Here is a 20,403-nt window from a genome sequence, read left to right on the forward strand (position 1 = left end):
CCTTACCCTGGTGCACACTTCTGGCCATAGCCTTGGGCTTCCTGCCCTTGGAGTGGCTAAGGGTCCCCTTACCCTGGTGCACACTTCTGGCCATAGCCTTGGGCTTCCTGCCCTTGAGGTGGTAACAATAGCCGTCGACATGGTGTTACCTGGGACTGAAGCTTGTTCAGTCCCACCCCAGTTCTGGCGATGGTTGTCCCGCTCGCAAGGTCGTTGGCTTTTTCCGGTCACCTGGTGTTGGGGTAGTTGCGAGGAAAAGGGACTCAGGACAGTAGTGTCCCGGTGACCCTCTTGACCTGGGTCACTAGCCCCACCGTTGTGTCCTCCTGGGGTGGTGGTGTGGTAGCGGCCCGGTGGTGGGGTGGGGGGTGGCGGGGTGGGTGGTCCGGCGGCGGGCATTTTAATTCGACTACTGATCGTCTGCAGAGAGAATTTTAAAAAAATGTAAAATATAATAAACCATTGTGTATTGGTTTGTTGCTTACGAAAGGCTTTCTCAAGAGAGGCAAGTCCTCTGGAATTACTGAGCCCCCCCTTGGGCAGAGACCTGTCAACACTTCCAACCTCTCATGGTGGTCGCTGGGTCACTGAACACAATAGGTTAATACTGAGTCATTCTCAGGTAGTGTGGAGTTGCCAGGTGTCAGCGACCAAATATTTAGCTCACTTTGACAAGACAGGTAGCGACCCAATCGGGCATAGTCGATGTCGCCTAATGAGTGACCAACTGGGCATAGTCGCGGTTTACGGGTTAAAGAGAAAAATATATTGGTGGAATTCACATTTTTGTGACTGCATCCATCTTTGTTAACATAAGGTGGAATATTGCTAAATTTGAGCAAATATTATAAAAGCCAATGTGGCACTAAATGAGGAGCCATTTGGGAGCCGAAAGAGCCGGCTCTCTTCACTAACCTGAGTCAAATGAGCCAGCTCCCTTGAAAGAGCCGAAATTCCCACGACTACTGGCAACTCCGACTCACAGAATAATACCAGAAATACTGAGAACCTTGTAGCAAATCCCACTTCTGAACACAGGTAAGGGGGACAGGCTCTCATTTGACTGAAGTAGATGTGGATGAGGGAGATGAACAACAGCAGCAAAATATGGCCTTAAATCTTTTCCAACACCTACCTAGACTTCGCCTCATGTTGACCCATCTACCTGGCTTTTTTTGGTCAGGTTTTTGTGGCTTATCAGGCTTTGGTGATTCGTTGCTTACTATACCCAAGGATCGTGGATCAAAGTCAAAAGTTTTGTCGGTAAGATCGGCTAATCCTATGAGGATAGGCCTATCCATTGTTCGTGGAGTTTTGTCATCATATTCCACATCATCTGGCAGAGAGAGTATCTTAAAATCCACCATAAGGGTGTAATGGCCGAAAGACACGGGCACGTTTTTGGCACAATGCGAGACAATTCGGACTGAATCTTCAATATAGAAAGGAAAAACAAGCTTCGTAAGTGGATTTATATCTTCCAATTCCAAATCCAGATCTTTTGCGATATTCACAGGAAGGTAGCTAAAGGGGGCTCCTGTGTCGATAACTGCTTCTCCACAAAATATCTTGTCTTTTTTGCCATCAATCTTGATGTTTTCCCAGCAATACTATAATCGGTCTTCTTTTGGCCGTATTTTCTTTGGTACTTTCCTCAGAGTTAACATTGGTGATAGGGAAGACATGTTTAATTGTGCATGACATGCTCTCAGGAAGTCCATGCCAAGTAAGGCTGATTCAGTCTCAATAGTCCATTTTACTCTTACAGTCATCTTAAATTCAACGGTTCCAGTCACCGTCTCCTCCTTTCCCTCCTTCGTCTTCGTCTCTTCCCCCTTCTCTTTCTTCTACTTCAAATTCCTTTTCTTTCTCTTCTGGGCAGTTGTAAATTCCATCTTCACATTTTTGAACGTGGAGACATAATAATCATCCGTCACTTTGGGCAATAATATTTCTTCTAAATTATGCAACTTGAGGAACTTACCACTCACAACAGTTCTGGGTGCCCCTGTGTCAATTAAGAATGGGACCCTAACTCCTTCCATTTTTACCTCTGTTACCAGAGTCATATCACCGTTCTCTCTCCAACGGCGTTCTATGGGTACGGTGTAACCCTTCATTTTACTGACTCACAAGTTCTTCCGTAAAAATATGACACTATGGACAAGGAGAATATAAACTATAGTATATACGAAATGAAACTAAGAAAAACAATATATTCTGTAGGTACTTTACATTAAGTTTACTTAGAAAATTATAATCACGTCCTAACCGTGTGAGAGCTACGGGAAGACTGCCGCCAGTGAGTAACTACCTGATTTATATGACTACCTACACATTGCATTTACTGTACACAGTAGAGGTTCCCGGGCCGAATTTAGTAGGAAAATGTCATCACGACAATAAGCTTTGTTGTCACCTTTGTCACCAACATCCTGAAATGTTTTAATAAATATGATTGGACGTGGAGAAAAGTAACTTATTCTAACTCACCCTTTTTTAACGTTAATTTAACAAAGATATACACTCCCAGGTGTGATTTTTTTTTTTTTCCGGGTAACTAGTGATGCAGTCATTTTGGCACAGTTATAGCGAGTTCAGCGAGAAATGATTTAGCACCGTCGCACCTTCGTTTCGATCAGCTGTTAAAATGTAAACACGATGATATTTTGTGAGTTTATCCTGTGTTACAGTAGTACTTACGAGGGGTTTGCTATTTCAGACCCTATGATTGAAAAATGGGTAAAAACAGTGGGAGAAACAAATTTCACATGAAACGTTTATTTACCACCCGAGAAATTATCAGAAAAATATAACAGACTCTCAGGAAGAACTGATTTGGTAAGGTGCTTCTGCTGCCTCAAATAAAGCGTATGTTTACCCCGATATTTGATATGACCATACCTGACCTTATATACTCTGATATTTAATATGACCATGCCTGACCTTATATACTATGATATTTAATATGACCGTACCAAACCCTATCTACTCTGATATTAATATAACCGTACCTAACCTTATTTACTCTGATAGTATTTAATATGATCATACCTAACCTTATTTACTCTGATAGTATTTAATATGACCATACCTAACTCTGTCTACTCTGATAGTATTTAATATGACCCTACCTAACCTTATTTACTCTGATAGTATTTAATATGATCATACCTAACCTTATTTACTTTGATAGTATTTAATATGACCATACCTAACCTTATTTACTCTGATAGTATTTAATATGACCATACCTAACCTTATTTACTCTGATAGTATTTAATATGACCATACCTAACCTTATTTACTCTGATAGTATTTAATATGATCATACCTAACCTTATTTACTCTGATAGTATTTAATATGATCATACCTAACCTTATTTACTCAGATATTATTTAATAATTATGACCATACCTTACCTTATCTACTTTGATATTATTTAATATAACTTCCTAACCATATCTACTCTGATGTTATTTAATATAACCATTTGTAACCTTATCTACTCTGACATTATTTAATATCAACATTCCTAACTTTACCTTACCTAACCTAGTTAATGTAAATGCATCAATTCTAATTTTATCAAATTAACCAAACTGAACTCTAGCCACATCAGTTGTAATCTTATTGAATATAACCAAACTAAATCTAAACTTACTGATAATCTAATGCAACCAAACCTAACTTTACCTTACCTTTCCTTACCCTACCCTACTTAGCCAAATCTTTCTTATCTATTCTAAACTTATCTAATACAGTCAAACCTAACCTAAGCATATCAGTAAATCTGCAACAATCTCAACATGGAATGTTGGTTTTTCCTTATGTATGTTGGCATATGTTGCACATTTTCTGAGTACCCTACCATAGCTACTTAATATTGCACACTGCACTGTTTGTTAATCACTTGCACTATTATTTAGTGATAATAATGATGTTTCAGTGGCCTTTCATGCACAATGTAGAACAGAAGGCAGCGATTATGGCCAGTGTAAACATTTGGTGGCCATTTTAGCCTGTGTGTGTCACCACGTCCGTACGAGATTCTGGGAGGCAGCCGTCGAAAATATCATTAGGGCAAACATTACGATTAATTTTTTAACGTATTAAGATGGTACAACTCTTTAATTATCGTTGTAGCAATTTACCACATAACGAGGGGTTGTATAATGAGGCTGCACTATACATAATTCTTGTCGGTGCCAAACTTTTCCCATAGGTTTTCCTAACCATCAGTTTATCATAACTTTTTACTGTCACTGAGTACCGGTATCTTATATTTTCCAACTTCTGCACTCTTTTTTTTATTTTTTTTATTTTTTTTTTTTATTTGTGTTTCCAAAAGCAGTCTTTCATATTTCAAATTTTTATGCCTAAGTGCTTGAGTGTTACCACCACTTGTAACCCGTATGTTTTTTTCCGGTTGGTCTTTTGTATTAAAAATTATAAATTTGATCATGAACTTGTTTATTTCTAATCCACATTTCATGCTTAGTCATCCAGTATTTGCTTTGATTTCTACCAGTGACGGAAAATTGCAGCCCGTTATCTGCGAAGAAAACTATTGATCATAAACCCCTCATCATTGTACCCAAGGTCTTTAACTTCCATTTCTTGTATGATCTTAAATGTGATTAATTTGAAGAGTGTTGTGGAGCTTGTGCATCCTTGCCATCTTCCGCATCATACTTGCATCACCCTTAGTGTCTCTGTACAGTATTTAGACATAGTTCAGTTTTATCATCCTTATACAGTAATGCCTTGATATACAATACCTCTAGATGAGATACGATGGGGGTAGAAATGCCACCATACTCCGCCTAACAATGTCAACACCCCAATTTAACGATGGGTTTTGAATTTTTTACCGATTTTAATATTTTAGTCTAAAATTGTGTGTTTAGGTTCATAAACATTTTAGACTTACTGGTAGATTAATGTATTTTAGCCATAGGTGGGGTGAACATTGTCATTTTGGGGTACAGTTTATTAAGCTGATTTTTTCCAGACTTATATTTGACGATTTTCAGATTTTATTTGTTGGTTTTACTGAGTTATTCACAGGTGTTAGGCTTAGGCTAGCTTCCTTGAAAGCTGTTAGGCCATTTAGATTGGCTTTAAACTTGTTTTTGGGCTCATTTGGGTGAGTTTTGGGCATGGTTTTTGCAGAAACCTAAAGCTGATAAACTCTCCACATTGCTTTACATGTTAAAAGCACCCCGATATACGATACCCTACCTAACGATGGGGTTTTACCTAACCAATTAAACCGGGGTATGCTTGTATACATATGCTATGATGTCTATCATTTTTTCACAGGCCTTTAATTCTTCAGTAAATTTATGGTTTCTTCTCTCTTAATTGAATCATATGCTTTTTGAAAGTCAAATGCAGTGACTATTAGGGGTAGGTAGTTTCTATTTGTAGCTCATCTCTGTAGCTATAGTATAATACTTTAATATAAAGATGTTCTCTTCTGTCCTTCTTCCTTGTATGAATTCTGATTGCATTTCACTATTTAAGTTATTTAGATCAATTTGTTGTTCTGTTTTAGATTTCTTAATTAACATACGGTGCAAGCTTTAGAGTCAAAATTTGTTAGATGTATGGTTCATAAATCCTGAGCTGTTGGTTTGCTCTTCTTTGTTGTCATGCGGGTCCTTGAGTTCTTCAAGCTTTCCCATAGCGGTTTTTCCATATACTATAATTTCATTGAAACAGTATTTCAGCTTTTCTATACATTGCTCACTCATTTTAAGTACCGGTAGCTACTTTATTACATTTAGACTTCATCCCATCTGATCCTGCTGCATCTTAGGTTTTCAGATCCCTCAGTGATTTTACACTCTATTCCGTTGTGACTTATGGCCTGTCTGGATGTTGTTGCTTTCATTGTCCAGATTACCATATCCATGTGTTCCACCAGTGTATGTGGTATGTTATATAAGTATGTGGTATCTGTATTTTGTTTGCTTTGTTTTTCCAAATATCCTTTAGCTATATACTTCTTTCTTTTCTGTATTCCATGTACTGGTATGCCATATTTTGTAAAATATCTGTCTATCTATCTATCTATTGCCAGACGCCTCAATCCCGTTTGGGGTGGCCACAAACAAATCGCCTCCAAGTCACCCTGTCCCATGCCATTTCACTGCCCTGCTTCCAACTCACACCCCCATCTCTCATATACCTCTCCACCCCATCCCTCCAACTCATCCTCGGCCTCCCTCTCCCTCTTCCCCCCTCCACCTCACTCACATACACTTTCTTCGTCAGTTTTTCACCCCATCCTCTCCACATGGCCAAACCACCTCAGCGTGTTCCTCATAATGCTTCCTATCACATCCACATCCACACCACAACGCTCCTTTATATCCTCATTCGTCAGCCTGTCTCTCCATGTGACTCCACAGGCTCCTCTTAAATAACTCATTTCCACTGCTCTCACTCTTGACTTGTGTCCTTCCAACAACGTCCAAGCTTCACATCCATACGTTAGAGTTGGTATCACAATATTGTCATGTAGTAACTTTTTCACTTCCATGCTCACTTCCCTGTTTCTTATCACTGCTTTCAAAGAACCAGCAACCTTTCTTTCCTCCTGTACCCTTTCAAGCACTTCACCCTCCAAACCTCCATCCTTACTCATCACACTACCCAAGTACTTAAACGTACTCACATTTTCCAGTTCCTCACCATTCAACCTCGCTGTACATTCACTGACTTCACCTCTCTCAAAGACCATCACTTTACTCTTCCCTACATTCACCTTTAGATTCCGTTTCTTACACACTGTCCCAAACTCATCCACCAAGCCTTGCAGCTCCTCTTCGTCTTCACTTAACAACACAGTATCGTCTGCAAACAACAGTACAGGGAGTTTCCAAACACTATCCTCTCTCACCAGGGCCACTCCAACATCCACTACCCTACCTTGTACCTCTTTTATTACCCCATCCATGTACAAATTGAACAACCATGGAGACATGACACATCCCTGTTTCAACCCAACTTTCAAAGAGAAAAATTCACTTAGTTCACCATCCATACGCACTGCAGCCTTCGCACCATCGTACATACTCTTCACAGCATTCAACAACTTCCCATCTACTCCATATATTCTTAACACTTTCCATAATCCTTGTCTACCCACCCTGTCATATGCTTTCTCCAAATCCATGAAAGCCGCATATAACTTCTTTCCCTTCTCTAGAAACTTTTCCACTAAAGGTCTAAGAATGAATATCTGATCTACACAACCTCTTCCCTTCCTAAAGCCTCCCTGTTCTTCTCCAACTAATTTCTCTGTTCTTTCTCTAACTTTGTCAATAAGTATCCTACCATACACTTTTCCTATTATACAAGGAAGACAAATGCCCCTATGATTACCACACACTTCTTTTTCCCCTTTTCCTTTGTACAAGGGAATAATTATACCTGACTTCCAATCCTCCGGGACTCTACCTTCCTTCCAGGCCAATCTGCACATCTTCCACATCCATTCTACTACTATCTCTCCCCCATGCTTCAGCATTTCACCACACACTCCATCAATTCCTGGGGCTTTCCCTGATTTAGCTTTCTTCATTGCTTCCACAACTTCTATCCTACTGATTTCTTCCTGTCTTCTCACCTCCCTCCTTCTCACAGCCATTCCCCAGCCACTTATACTTGCATTACTTCCATCCTCTATGTTCAGCAATTCAAAGTGTTCTCTCCATCTGCTCACTTTTTCTCCCTTCTCCACTAGTAGTCTACCATTTTTATCTTTCACTTCCCTGCTAACTTCACTTCCACCCTGTTCTACTCTTTTCACCTCTTTCCAGAACATTTTCTTACAGTCCCTCCGCTTTACGCTCAAATTCCTCATCCACTCTTCTTACTCTCTCTTACTAATCTTTTCACCTCTCTCTTTCTACATATAACTCTCTCTTCTGCCTCTCAACTTCTTCTACGCCCCTATTTCTCATCCATTCATTGTATGCTTTCTTCTTTTGTGCCACAGCCTGTCTCACCTCTTCGGTCCACCACTATGTTCCTTGCACCCCCCTCCGTCTTCTCTTCCTTCCTCACACCACATCACATGCTGCACATATTTCTTCTGTAAATATCCTACACACACCTTCCATGTCTCCCATCTGCTCCAATTCATATTTGCCTAATCTTTCCTCCACTTCTCTCTTATACTCTGCCTTTTTCTCATCCTCTTGTAACCTTTCCACTCTCCTTGCAACTACTCCTTCCTCTCGTCTTTCCCTTCTTCTGTTCCTCCCTCTTACTTGAATGCTAATTCTGGCCACCACCAAGTAGTGGTCAGAAAGTCCACTCCCCCAATCTCTATTTGTAAAATATGTTTTGTGTTTTTGATAAATATTTCTTTAGAAATTTTCAGGTTCAACAGTTGCAGTTTCTGGTCCAAGTTTTCTTTTCTCTCGACTGTACGTTTTCTTTTTCTATATCAGCGTTAGCTACTTCCACTCAGTTGTAGTGCTGCCTGCTTTTTCCTTCACCTTTGTCCCTGTTTTGTGTCTGCTCTCTTGTCTTGTTTCTCCCATCTTTTCTGTCACTTTTTATTACTCTTTTTTTTTTTTTTTTTTTAAAGTGTCTGTACAGTGAGGGACAAGACATGTGGTTTCCTGTAAGTCAGGACACCATTTACAACACTGGGTTTTAACCATCAGAGCGGGGCACCTCCGCAATCTGCAATTACCACAATAGCAGACCTCGTGATTTCAGTTGCGGAGTTGCGATTGCGGCCAACTTGTCCAAAACTTGTGGTATTGTGTTGCAGAAGTACAGTAATCCCTCCAATATCCGACGTAATAGAGCCATAGGCAGGTCCGGATAGTGGTCCTGTCCGGATATTGGGCCCCAGCTTATGGACTTGTACTTATGGACCCTAACTCAGAGAAACACCCATACAACTCCCTCTGGACATGCATTGCACCTATTTAAGACCCAAATCACACCAATAAGGGACATAAAAGACTGAAATAAATGCAAAAGAACTATATAATGAAGTTTTAGAGGTGAGTTTTTAACCCTTTAACCGCAGGCATTGTTTTGCCCCGACTGGCCTCTCCCGCGGAGGTTTCGACCAAAATGTAAACAAACTTTAAACCTTTATAACTCTGCACAGAATAAATCTAGAGCGAAAAATGAGGTACCATTAGAAAGTACTAACCTTCGGCTTTGCAGTGATGTAGGTTTCATGATTTCGTTGACTATCACTGGATGGGCAGTGCCATTAGAAGTGAGCAATCTAAAATCACTATTTTTCGCTCACACACCATTACCTTCACTCATACACCATTACCAAATGCCAACCTCATTCTGATAATAATACTATAAACATATATGAACACTGCACATACGATAAACACCCACTCTGTGTTCACTGAGGCAGGTAAAAGGCACTGTAATTACCCGCACTTCACTGCCACATCAGCGGTGTTGTAATCACTATTTTTCGCTCACACACCATTACCGAATGCCAACCTTATTCTGATAATAATACTATAAACATATATGAACACTGCACATACGATAAACACCCACGCTGTGTTCACTGAGGCAGGTAAAAGGCACTGTAATTGCCCTCACTTCACTCCCATATCAGCAGTGTTGTAATCACTATTTTTCGCTCACACACCATTACCAAATGCCAACCTCATTCTGATAATAATACTATAAACATATATGAACACTGCACATATGATAAACACCAACTCTGTGATCACTGAGGCAGGTAAAAGGCACTGTAATTGCCTGCACTTCACTGCCACATCAGCAGTGTTCTCACTCACACAGCTGGACAGATACTGATGCGTGTTTGGTCCGGGGTGGGGTGGGGGGCCCCAGGGGGTGGGAGGTGGGGCCCCAGGGGGGGGGAGGAGGGAGGTGGGGGTCGGCTGGAGTGAAAGAACTTAATAGCTACTCTCCCTTGAAACAATTGGCACATGGAAAAAACGCGGGGTATTCAAAATATTCACAAACATTCGAGAATGACACCCGCGGTTTGGTCCAGTTTTTGCAATGTCATTCTGGAATGACATTGACAAAACTGGACCAAACCGCGGTTGTCATTCTGGAATGATCGTGAATATTTTGAACACCGCGCGTTTTTCCTGCGCACAAAGTGTCTCACGCAAGACTAGCTGTCGAGTTCTTTCACGCCAGCCATCCCACACCTCCCTCCTCCAACCCCGAGGGGGCCCCCCCACCCCTGCTCTGACCCGCATCAGTCAGTATCTGTCCAGCTCTGTGCGTGAGAATGGCGCTCCGTCCCGACTCATCGTCACTCGCTTCCTCCTCGAAAGTGATTAGTGCTAGTGTTCCTTCTACCTCTACACTGGTGAAGGAACTGCCGACGGCGAGGCAGAAGGGGTTGAGCACTCCTGAAATTAGAACTGAGCTGGACAAAACAGTAAGTACTACTCTTGATTGTGGCAGTGAAAGTGACACTCACAGCAAGCAGTGACGATTTGGCAGTGATTGGTGGTGAACCATTTTCCATTGATAGTGACAGTGATGAAAGTGATCGTGTTGTTTCCCCCCCACCACCCCCAACTTACTCTGGGAAAGGGAAGGCTCCTATGGGCAAATCTGGTATTGCACGTGGGAAGGGAGTGAAGCGCAGACTTACGTCTCCCACACCAGGCCCTAGTAAGCATTTCCCATCAATTTCCCGTTCCCCTAGCCCTATTGCCCTCACATCATCATCATCATCTGCCGTGCCCTCTCCTCAGTCTACATCATCTGAGGAATACGAATTCCCAGAGCCTGCAAAGCGAGGGAAGGCAGACCATGCAGGCAGGGCAGGCTGGCCTAGAACAAAGGGGATGCGTGGCAGTTGGAGGGCAAAGCTGGGCGATAAGCGAGGTGATAAGCGGGGTAGAAAGGGTCAAGTTTCACCACGCACCAGGTCAGAAACCCCCCCGCCTGCCCCCTGCTCAGCTCCCTCACCCTCGCCACCCCCCCCCTCCCCGTTGCCTCCTGCCTCACCCCCCTCCCCGTTGCCTCCTGCCTCACCCCCCTCCCGCTCGCCTCCTGCCTCACTCACCCATTGCCTCCACCTCAGCTCCTTCTCACGGGGAAACGAGTGCAATGCAACCTGCCACTTCCGCTGAACCACACACAGGGAAGGTGGATGCATTTGTTTGGTCTGACGGTGCAGATTTTCAGCCACACAATCTGCCGTTTGATATGACAAATGCTGGAATACAGCCTGCCTTTCCATGCAATGCAGGAGATGACTTTGTTGACTACTTCCTGGCCTTCATGGATGATGAAATCGTGCAGCATGTCAGCGATGAGACCAATAGGTATGCAGCTCAGTGTGCAGCAGAAGGGCTGGGACCTATTGGCTCACCAAAGCAAGTGTCGTGGTTGCCTGTCGGAATCAGAGAGCTGTATGTTTTTTTTGCACTAATGTTTCTGATGCCCCATATAAAGAGACATGAGTTGGAGGAGTACTGGTTCGTGGATGACATTACTACTATCCCAGTATTCGGGAAGTATATGTCACAGGATCGGTTCTGACAGCTGCTAGGATACCTGCACTTCGCTGACAATGCAAACCCGTCCCAAACTGACCCTTTGTGGAAAGTGAGGGATTTTCTCAACAGGATTAGGGATCGATTTATGTGATTTTTCCGGCCTATGCAGAAAGTCGTCATAGACGAATCCCTGGTATTGTTCAGAGGACGTCTCAAATTCATGCAGTACATCCCCAGCAAACGCCACCGCTTTGGGATAAAGTTCTTTGTGCTGTGTGACTGTGAGACGGGGTATATCCTGGATTTTGTCATCTACTCGGCTAGTACAATGGACGTGAACAGGAAAGACCCCCTTGGCTTCTCTGGCTCCGTTGTAAAAGTGCTGATGGAGAGGTATTTTGGTGGTAATCATGTGCTGTACACAGACAATTACTACACAGCACCGAAACTCTCCAAATACCTGGCTGAACACGGCATTGGCACTGTTGGCACTGTACGGAGCTATAGGAAAGAGTGGCCAAGTTTCCCCGAAGCATCATCATCATCCAAGGGAGATGTTCACCTGAAGAAGTCAAACAAGCTTCTGGCGATCAGGTGGCATGACAAGAAGGTCATGAATATGATCAGCACCATCCACAAGGGTGAATTGCAGAGAACTGGGAAGGTCAGCTACAGGACGGGAGAGCCAATCATGAAGCCTGATGCCATCATTGATTACAATGTCAATATGAGACTTGTTGATAAGTCTGATATGATAATTGGCAAAATCGACTGTCTCAGGAGAAACACCCGATGGTACAGGAAGGCTTGCCTGCACATGCTTGATATGTGCATGCTCAACGCTTTCATTCTCTGCAAGACACAAGTCGGGGGCATAAGGCAACCATCACTGAGACAGTTTTCCAAGACTGTCGTGCAGCAGCTACTTGCACGATTTGGTCAGGTGACGGCATTGATCCCGAGGCGACACTCTGACACACAACCTGACCGTCTTGAGTTCCGCAATTACATGAGCCGGCACCAGCTTGTGAAATTGCCTCTTACAGCAGGCGGCAGGTTGTCACAGGGCCGCTGCAGAGTATGTTCTACCACCACACGGAGGCCTCGGACGAGAAAAATGAGCACACACCAGTGCCTGGAATGCCAAGTCGCTCTATGTGTAACTCCGTGCTTTGCCGAGTACCACTCTCTGAGTAAATACTGAAAGTGACAGTGATATATAGTGATGCGACAGTGACGTGCTTTGCCAATAATTGTATAATGGATAATGTAGTAATAAGGGATATTTTGCCTAGAAAAAAAAGGAAATATTGGCCAGTATAATAAGTGATATTGTAATAAGAGAATCTGCGGCACTTGTGGAATTCTGCGGCACTTATGTAATTCTGTGATGCGCCAGTGATGCAATATAGTAATAAGTGCATTGTAAATATAATGTATATTGCCCATATTATATGTAAAAATAATATTAGAAGTTAGAAAGAATGAAAAGATCGCATGAAACATCAGTGAGCGGGTGCCGCCACAGTGAAGTGAGGCGCAGCCGCAGTGAAGAGCGGGCGCAGCCGCAAGGAAGTGCCTTTTACCTACCTCAGTGAACACAGAGTGGGTGTTTATCGTATGTACAGTGTTCATATATGTTTATATTACTATTATGAGAGAGTGGTTGGCATTTGGTACTGGTGTGTGGGGCGTAAAATAGTTATTTCACACCCCTCACTTCTAACGGCTCTCCCCGTCCTGTGAAAGTCAACAGTCATGAAACCTACATCAATGGAAAGCTGAAGGTTAGTACTTTCTAATGGTACCTTATTTTTTTCTCTAGCTTTATTCTGTGCAGAGTTATTAAGGTTTAAAGGTTTGTTTACATTTGGCTGAAATCCCCGCGGGAGAGGACAGTCAGACCAAAACAATACCCGCGGTTAAAGGGTTAAATGACACTAATTCAGTATCACCCGCCTCACCCCCCCACACTAACACATTGCCTCTGTGTACTGGTGGATTAGGCCTGCCTGACCAGCTCATGGCGGGGACACCACTTGAAAAAAAACGAGCCCTGACTACCTCCTGGGTGGCTTGGAAATGTGTCCACACACACACACACACACACACACACACACACAGTTTACCTCAGGGGTAGCTTGGGAATGTGTCCATACACACACACACGCACACACACCTTACCTCGTGGGTGGCTTGGAAATGTGTCCCCACACACACACACACACACACAGAGTTTACCTCGTGGGTAGCTTGGGAAAGTGTCCACACACACACACACACACACACACACACACACAGTTTACCTCATGGGTAGCTTGGGAATGTGTCCACACACACACACACACACACACACACAGTTTACCTCGTGGGTAACTTGGGAATGTGTCCACACACACACACACACACACACACTGTACACGCACACACACCTTACCTCGTGGGTGGTTTGGAAATGTTTCCACACACACACACACACACACACCTTACCTCGTGGGTGGTTTGGAAATGTTTCCACACACACACACACACACACACACACTTTACCTCCTCGGTGGCTTGGAAATCTGTCCACACACACACACACACACACACACACACCCACACACACTTTACCTCCTCGGTGGCTTGGAAATCTGTCCACACACACACACACACACACACACGCTCGCTGGCGCAGTGGTAACGTTCTCGCTTGCCATCTGGTAGACGGGAGTTCGCGCCTTGCTGAGGTTGCGAAAAGTTTCACTGACGAAGTGGGTGGTTACTGTCCCCCTCGAGCAAGGGGACAGGTGTGTGCGTGTGTGAAGGTCACAGCCTTGCCCTTAGATCGGACTGCATGAGCTCTCAGCTCCCTTCTGGGAGGGTAAAAGCTGACGATCACGACCATCAAGTGATCCTGACCGACCCTGTGAATTACACATGCACACACACACACTATCTCGTGTGTGGCTTGGAAATGTGTCCACACACACACACACAAGCGCGCGCAAAGGAATGCAATACACGTCGAAAGGTATTAGTCTGATTTAAAAAATACACTATCATGCAGCGGTATATGACAAGGTTACCTCACCACTCACCTAAGAGCGCCTCTCCCAACAGCTTGATAAATAGTATAAACAAGTGCTCGTGGTCCCTTCGGGCCCCTCGCACTTGCTCCTGTGGAGGGCTCTCGCACTGCTGTGTTTTAGTTATAGTTTTGGGCAAAAAATTCTTTGGACATCCTACGTCGGGCGCCGGGAGCGGTGTTTTTTTTATCAAAATGTGATCGCTCATTAAATATAGTAAAAGTTTTTCAAACATGATGGAACCAAGTTTTTCACATCAGCGAATATTTTACGATTTTTGTGCCAATTTTGGTTCAATTTGAATGTGTAGTTTCGGCTGCCCAAAACACACACACACACACACACACGGCTAGTCCTATAGTATATTAGATGTAGGAAAGAAAAAAATAAAAGGAGGGAAAAGTTAATATACAATACCCTAGTCTAATGAGTTGAAGCAAGCAGGGCGGATAAATGGTTGGTGGTGCCGAACAGAGTGTGAAGAGTGAGGAATATTAGGACGTAGGAGAACAGTAAACAGTGGAAAAGAAAGGCGATGAAGGAATGCACTGTGAACATAATATCAGTTCAATACGTTAGACAAAATATCGCGTAAAATCTGACCGCAACCCTCAACAAAATATTGCATAATACTTGGCCGACAGACATACAGGTCAAGATGTCTTATCACACTGTAACATTTATTTAAGGATATACTGAAGCCTAAGGCTACCACATAGTTTTATTTACAGTTCTTTGATCTAAGAATTATTACGGATTAACTCGAGAGGAACGTGTTTGTATAATTGTGTGTGTGTGTGTGCACTTCATGCACCATCGCCATGTCTCATCGAGGTTTTCGTATGACCTACTTTCCCTTTACGTGTTCAGTCTCATGACAGGAATTTATGTAGTTCATTTAATTTTCCTAACGGCTGCATGTCATTTCCTGCAAACTCTTCTGATAAATTTGCACTGAATGACTAACGTAATTCTTAATTCTGCGGCTATACTGTGTTCCAGGCTTCATTCTTTGAGCTGCTGATCATCAGCGTATGAGACGAGTGCCACAGTTGCCAGCGATTATTGCATTTAGTGTGGAGTTTGTTACATCTGCTTTAAAAATATCATTTTGATCCATTTAATATTTTGCAGTCAGTAATTCAATGTTAAGTCACACACATAAACTATGGAATGGAGGCACATTCATGATACCGTGAGTAAAATACATAGCACAACAGACACTTGGGTTTCAGCCAATTACCACCTGGGTTACAAGCCCATCTAGGATGGTGGGAGTTTCATTCATAAAAGAATACCACAGCCTAGTAGGGGTTGCCTTAAGTCGCAACATTTCACAACCTTGGAAAAAAGTGTATCCCTTTCATTGTGGACAAATGTTCATGTAGATCTTCGTGATTTCAGTTTGTGTAATGTCCCTGCCTATTATTTGCCAAGTCAGTGCCCAGGCTACTCACTTTCGGTAGCACACTTCCCTTAAGCACAGGAGTTAGTGTGGTTGGACCTTTAGTAGACGATGATCCAACAGGAACGCCCGTGAAATCAACAGTAGGATTCATATAGGGTTGGCGGGGGGGTGGCAAATAATTCCACCTCCGTCACATAGTTTTTGGTGAGGTGTAATTTTTTTGCCACCTTATTCATTATATTCGGTGGAGTCCTATATACCTATATGGGGTCCCATGGTCCGCGTCGTCTAAGACAGTACCTTGTACAGAATCTGCAAGGCTTTCTAATATCCCCCACCTGGGGACGCGCCAGGTAGCAGTGGGATCCTGCCCCGGGGACCTTAGGGTCAGGGACCGAATATTAAGGCTGCCAGGGATCGAGCAAGATGGAGAGCCGACATTAGGTGACCAAGCCCATGCATGAAAGCATGTTGGAGCTTTTATAAATGATACGATGAGGGGGAGACAACTAATGAATAACTCTGGTTCTTTGAGGTGCACAGCATCATCTTCACTTTGCAACATGTGGAGCATGGAAATGGAAGCCTCAACAACTCTGCAAGTTACTTTTGCCAAGCATAAGAATCCTGAGAGTCATAAAAATGAAATGTTCCTCCATTCTAGACCTTATTAGATCATATAGCCCCGCTAGGTGACAGGAAGGTGCTACCCCTCCCGGCAGCAGATTTCCGTTCTGTATGCGTACTCGTCTCACCACGGAGAACCCTCAGCCAGGAACGACGCTCGCCCCGTCGTTCCAAAATTAACCATTAGTTTTTCTCGAAAATATGCTTAATATGTTGCCCAGGTAAAATTACCTAGGTGATACCTAACCTAACCTGCCCCACTAGGGCTGCTTGGCTGAGGTGGCTGGCTGTGGTATTGAGACAAATACCTATACAGAACGGAAATATGCCTCCCGGCATGGCAGCTGCGGTGCGTGGCTCGAACTAACGACCCCCCGGTCCCGAGTTCGACACTCTAGCACTGAGCCACCCTGCCCTCATTGAGTCACAAGACAGTTTCAGTGCTATTCTTTGTTGTTTTTAATACATCTAAAACTCAATTCCTATATATTTTGACCGGCCACAATCTTCCATAGGAATATCGTTTAATATTTAACAACATCTTCAATCACACAGTATCATTGAACATACATGGGGTTTCATTCCCTTGGGATTTACCATGGAAAGTTTAAAAATCTGCTTCCAACATATTAGGTGTGTTAAACTGACTCCATGCCTTCTTTACTCCTGCACAGCTGGTGGCTTTTATTCACCCCTGTGTAAAGTACAACCCTTGCGTCGGGGGGTGGGGGGGCCTCCTCACATACAGCTGATCTCATCAGAGTGGAGTCAAAGCCTTTTTGTCTCGTTAACTCTCCTTCTCTTACTACTTCCCTTCAACCTCGGTCTTTTCGCCGCACTGTTGCATTTATCTCTATCCTGCTGCTACTTCAGTGGTCACTGCTCTTTTGAGTTCTGCTTGTATCCCCCCTCCATTACAGTAGGCACATAGCACACGTCTGGCAGCAAAGTCTCATCCCTTTTCTGTCCAGCTCTCTAGTGCAAGAGTTATCTGATAGTCATGTATGCAACAGGGCAACTGTGATACTGTCTTCCTTTACGTTTTTCACTCTGCCAATGACCTCCAGTCATTTAAATGGAATGCGTTCAGGCATCTTGAAATGAACGGATCTTGACCTTCAGTCGTTCTCTCTCTTTTTATTTCGTTGTTGGAGAAATGGTAAGATTATTGTACAAAACGTAGCTACGACGAGAAATGCTACGTACTGTACTGTACAGTCATGGTCATAAATAATCACCTATCATCTTGTAGCCCGTGCCTCTGGCTGCCTCCTTTATGCGCGGCAAGTCACAGTAGAGCAAGAGGGGCTGAGAGGGAGGGGCCAGAGAGAGAAGGGAAGGTGGATGGGGGGACGAGTGATGGTGTAGGGATGAAGTGAGGGATGGGAGGGAGGGAAAGTAGGGGAGGGAGAATGAATGTGAAGTGGTACTCAAATTATTTGTCTGTTTTCTTTCATTCAGGGCATGATATAAAGGAGTTAATATTCGGTAGATAATGCTGCATTACATCTTGTATACCGGCGTCAGATGACAAGCTTTATATTGGTCGTGATATCAAGGGCTGGCTCATGAGGGAAATGTACTGACGTGTCAGATCAAATATTAGTGCGGAGCCACATATTTGTGTTTATCTGTATATGTTGACTTCGGACGCAGAATGGAAGCTGGATGGCTTTGATTTCCGTAATGTTTAATTAAGACACGTCTTCTACCCTTATATGTACCGGCAATTAATTTTGGAACTAAATATCACATGCAACCTTTGACATAGCTGTGTCCACAGTAAGATCATCCTCTCGGTATACACTTCTCCATACAGTCACCATCATGTCAACTATTTTATGGCATCTCTTTATGAAAAGGCTATTAAAGAGAACTGTCCATAAAAGATAAATAAATTTGATGTCTGGACACGTGAGTGGATATAATCACGATATGTCTCATAAAATGTTAGAAAGAAAATAAAATCCTACCCAAACTCCCAAAATATAACAATGTCAGTGTTTACCGACACTGGTAAAGCCAAAGCAACAAGGAAAGCCTTAGTAAGTAGTCCTTTTTTTGGGGAGGGGGCTTAATGGCCATCACTCTCAATGCGGGGTATTAGGCCAGCCAATATTGCTGGAAAAAACCGAAGCCACACCCGCACCACACAACACCATCGATCTAGGGGGCCAGTCGAGGTGGTAGCACGATAAAAAGCTCGAAGGTTGGCTAGACGCACCTCCTCCCCCCTGACAATCGACAGTGGTCTTATGTCCTCACCCCGGTCGGCAGCCCGGAGCAGATCGTAGAGGGTGCAATATGTCGTTGCTCCAAGCTGGTACGACCGGATGTGAACGTTGAGAGCCAGGAGGTGTCTATAGGAGGCTACATCTAACCGATCCTTAAGGTCGATAATGGTAGGGCGAGATGGGGCGCCCTCCTCTGTCTGAGGAGGGTGGGGGGACTCACGGACTTCCTTCTTGACTGAGGAGCCGGTCGACGCTTCCGCGGCCATGGAGATGGAGGCAGAAGAGTCCCGCCCCTCCTAATCGTCTGAAGTCTGCTCTGGAGCTTCGTGAATCTCTGCAACGGTCTGGTGGCTAGTCAGGGTCGGTAATCAGCTCCCCTGCTGTCCTACAGTTTAGGGGGGCATCCAGCCTCAGCCTTTTCCGTGGCGTAGATCGGGGTGTCACGGATCTCGAAGCATGGGCCCTGCACTCCCGCCAGCGTGGGACTGTGTGCACATCACGGATGAAGCACTCGGGGATGATTAGGTTAGGCAGCCCTTTCTCCTTGAAGAGCTTAGGAAGGAGAACATGCAGGGCCCCTTTTAGGAAGGAGAACATGCAGGGCCCCCTAATCACCCCCACAAAAAGCCTTCGCTTCCGCGATGCACCTCTCGACGATGGTGCTTACCTCCTCTGAACACCCCTGATCCCTGGGCTGGCACTGCCAAACGGTGGGACTCCGCCGTGCATAGGCCGAGCCCTGCACAGCAGCCCCTGCCGGTCCCATAACGTCCCTAGCGTCAGGACCCTTGGGCGTTCCGGAGAGGGAAAACTCCACCGTCTGGTCATTGCCGAGGGATCGCTGGAGATGCTGTGGATTTGGTTTAACGATCGCCTGACGGTGAACGAAAATATCAAGGTCAGTGTCCTGGCGTTTCATAAAACCATACTCCGCCCGAACGTTAAACCACACCATGGCGCCTCTGATCTTCGACTGGGCCATAGAAGGCCGAGGCCTGCTGTCTGCCCCCCTCAACGGGTCGTGAGCAGCAGCAGGAGAGGTTGAAGCAGGAGCAAGATTGGCACGTCCGTGCTCTGTCATGACTCGTCGCTCTCTCAAGTAGTCCATTTTTTTTTTTTTTTAATTTTTGGCCTATCGACCACTGGGGCCAAAGCCCCTGGTCATTAAGGCCATATATATATATATATATATATATATATATATATATATATATATATACATACTGTATACACATATATACATATAAATATACAAAAATATATATATATATATATATATATATATATCAATCAATCATTTCCTGTGGCACCCCACGGGATGCATAGGGTCTCAATGAACTCTCTCCACCAATATTTGTCTCTTGCCATCTCCTTCAGGTCCCACTGACACTCCTCTCCTGCTTCTCTTTTCATTGTCCTCAACCAGGTTTCCCCCGGCCTCCCTCTACCTCTTCTTCCTCTAGCAGTCCACTCTGTCACATCCTGTATTAAACAACCTTCTTTTCTGTATATGTGCCCCAGCCACTTCCAGCGAGACAGTCTCACATATTCATTAACT

The 20,403-nt window shown here is 44.0% G+C and overlaps 1 protein-coding gene across 1 annotated transcript; it reads right to left on the bottom strand.

Annotated features, from left to right (window-relative positions):
* Positions 1 to 19,452: 19,452 nt before the first annotated feature.
* On the bottom strand, positions 19,453 to 19,800 carry LOC145412168 (Y-box factor homolog). Its single transcript, XM_080282103.1, has one exon. It carries the CDS (start codon positions 19,798 to 19,800, stop codon positions 19,453 to 19,455), a length of 348 nt encoding a protein of 115 aa, XP_080138229.1.
* Positions 19,801 to 20,403: the final 603 nt, after the last annotated feature.

This window comes from Coenobita brevimanus, chromosome 92 (genome assembly GCF_032717465.1).
Source record: "Coenobita brevimanus isolate Jiangsu-jjx chromosome 92, ASM3271746v2, whole genome shotgun sequence".
Lineage (NCBI taxonomy): Eukaryota > Metazoa > Arthropoda > Malacostraca > Decapoda > Coenobitidae > Coenobita > Coenobita brevimanus.

Coding starts and splice junctions, on each gene's coding strand:
- LOC145412168 (XM_080282103.1), bottom strand. CDS start 19,800: ATGGTGTGGTTTAACGTTCGGGCGGAGTATGGTTTTATGAAACGCCAG.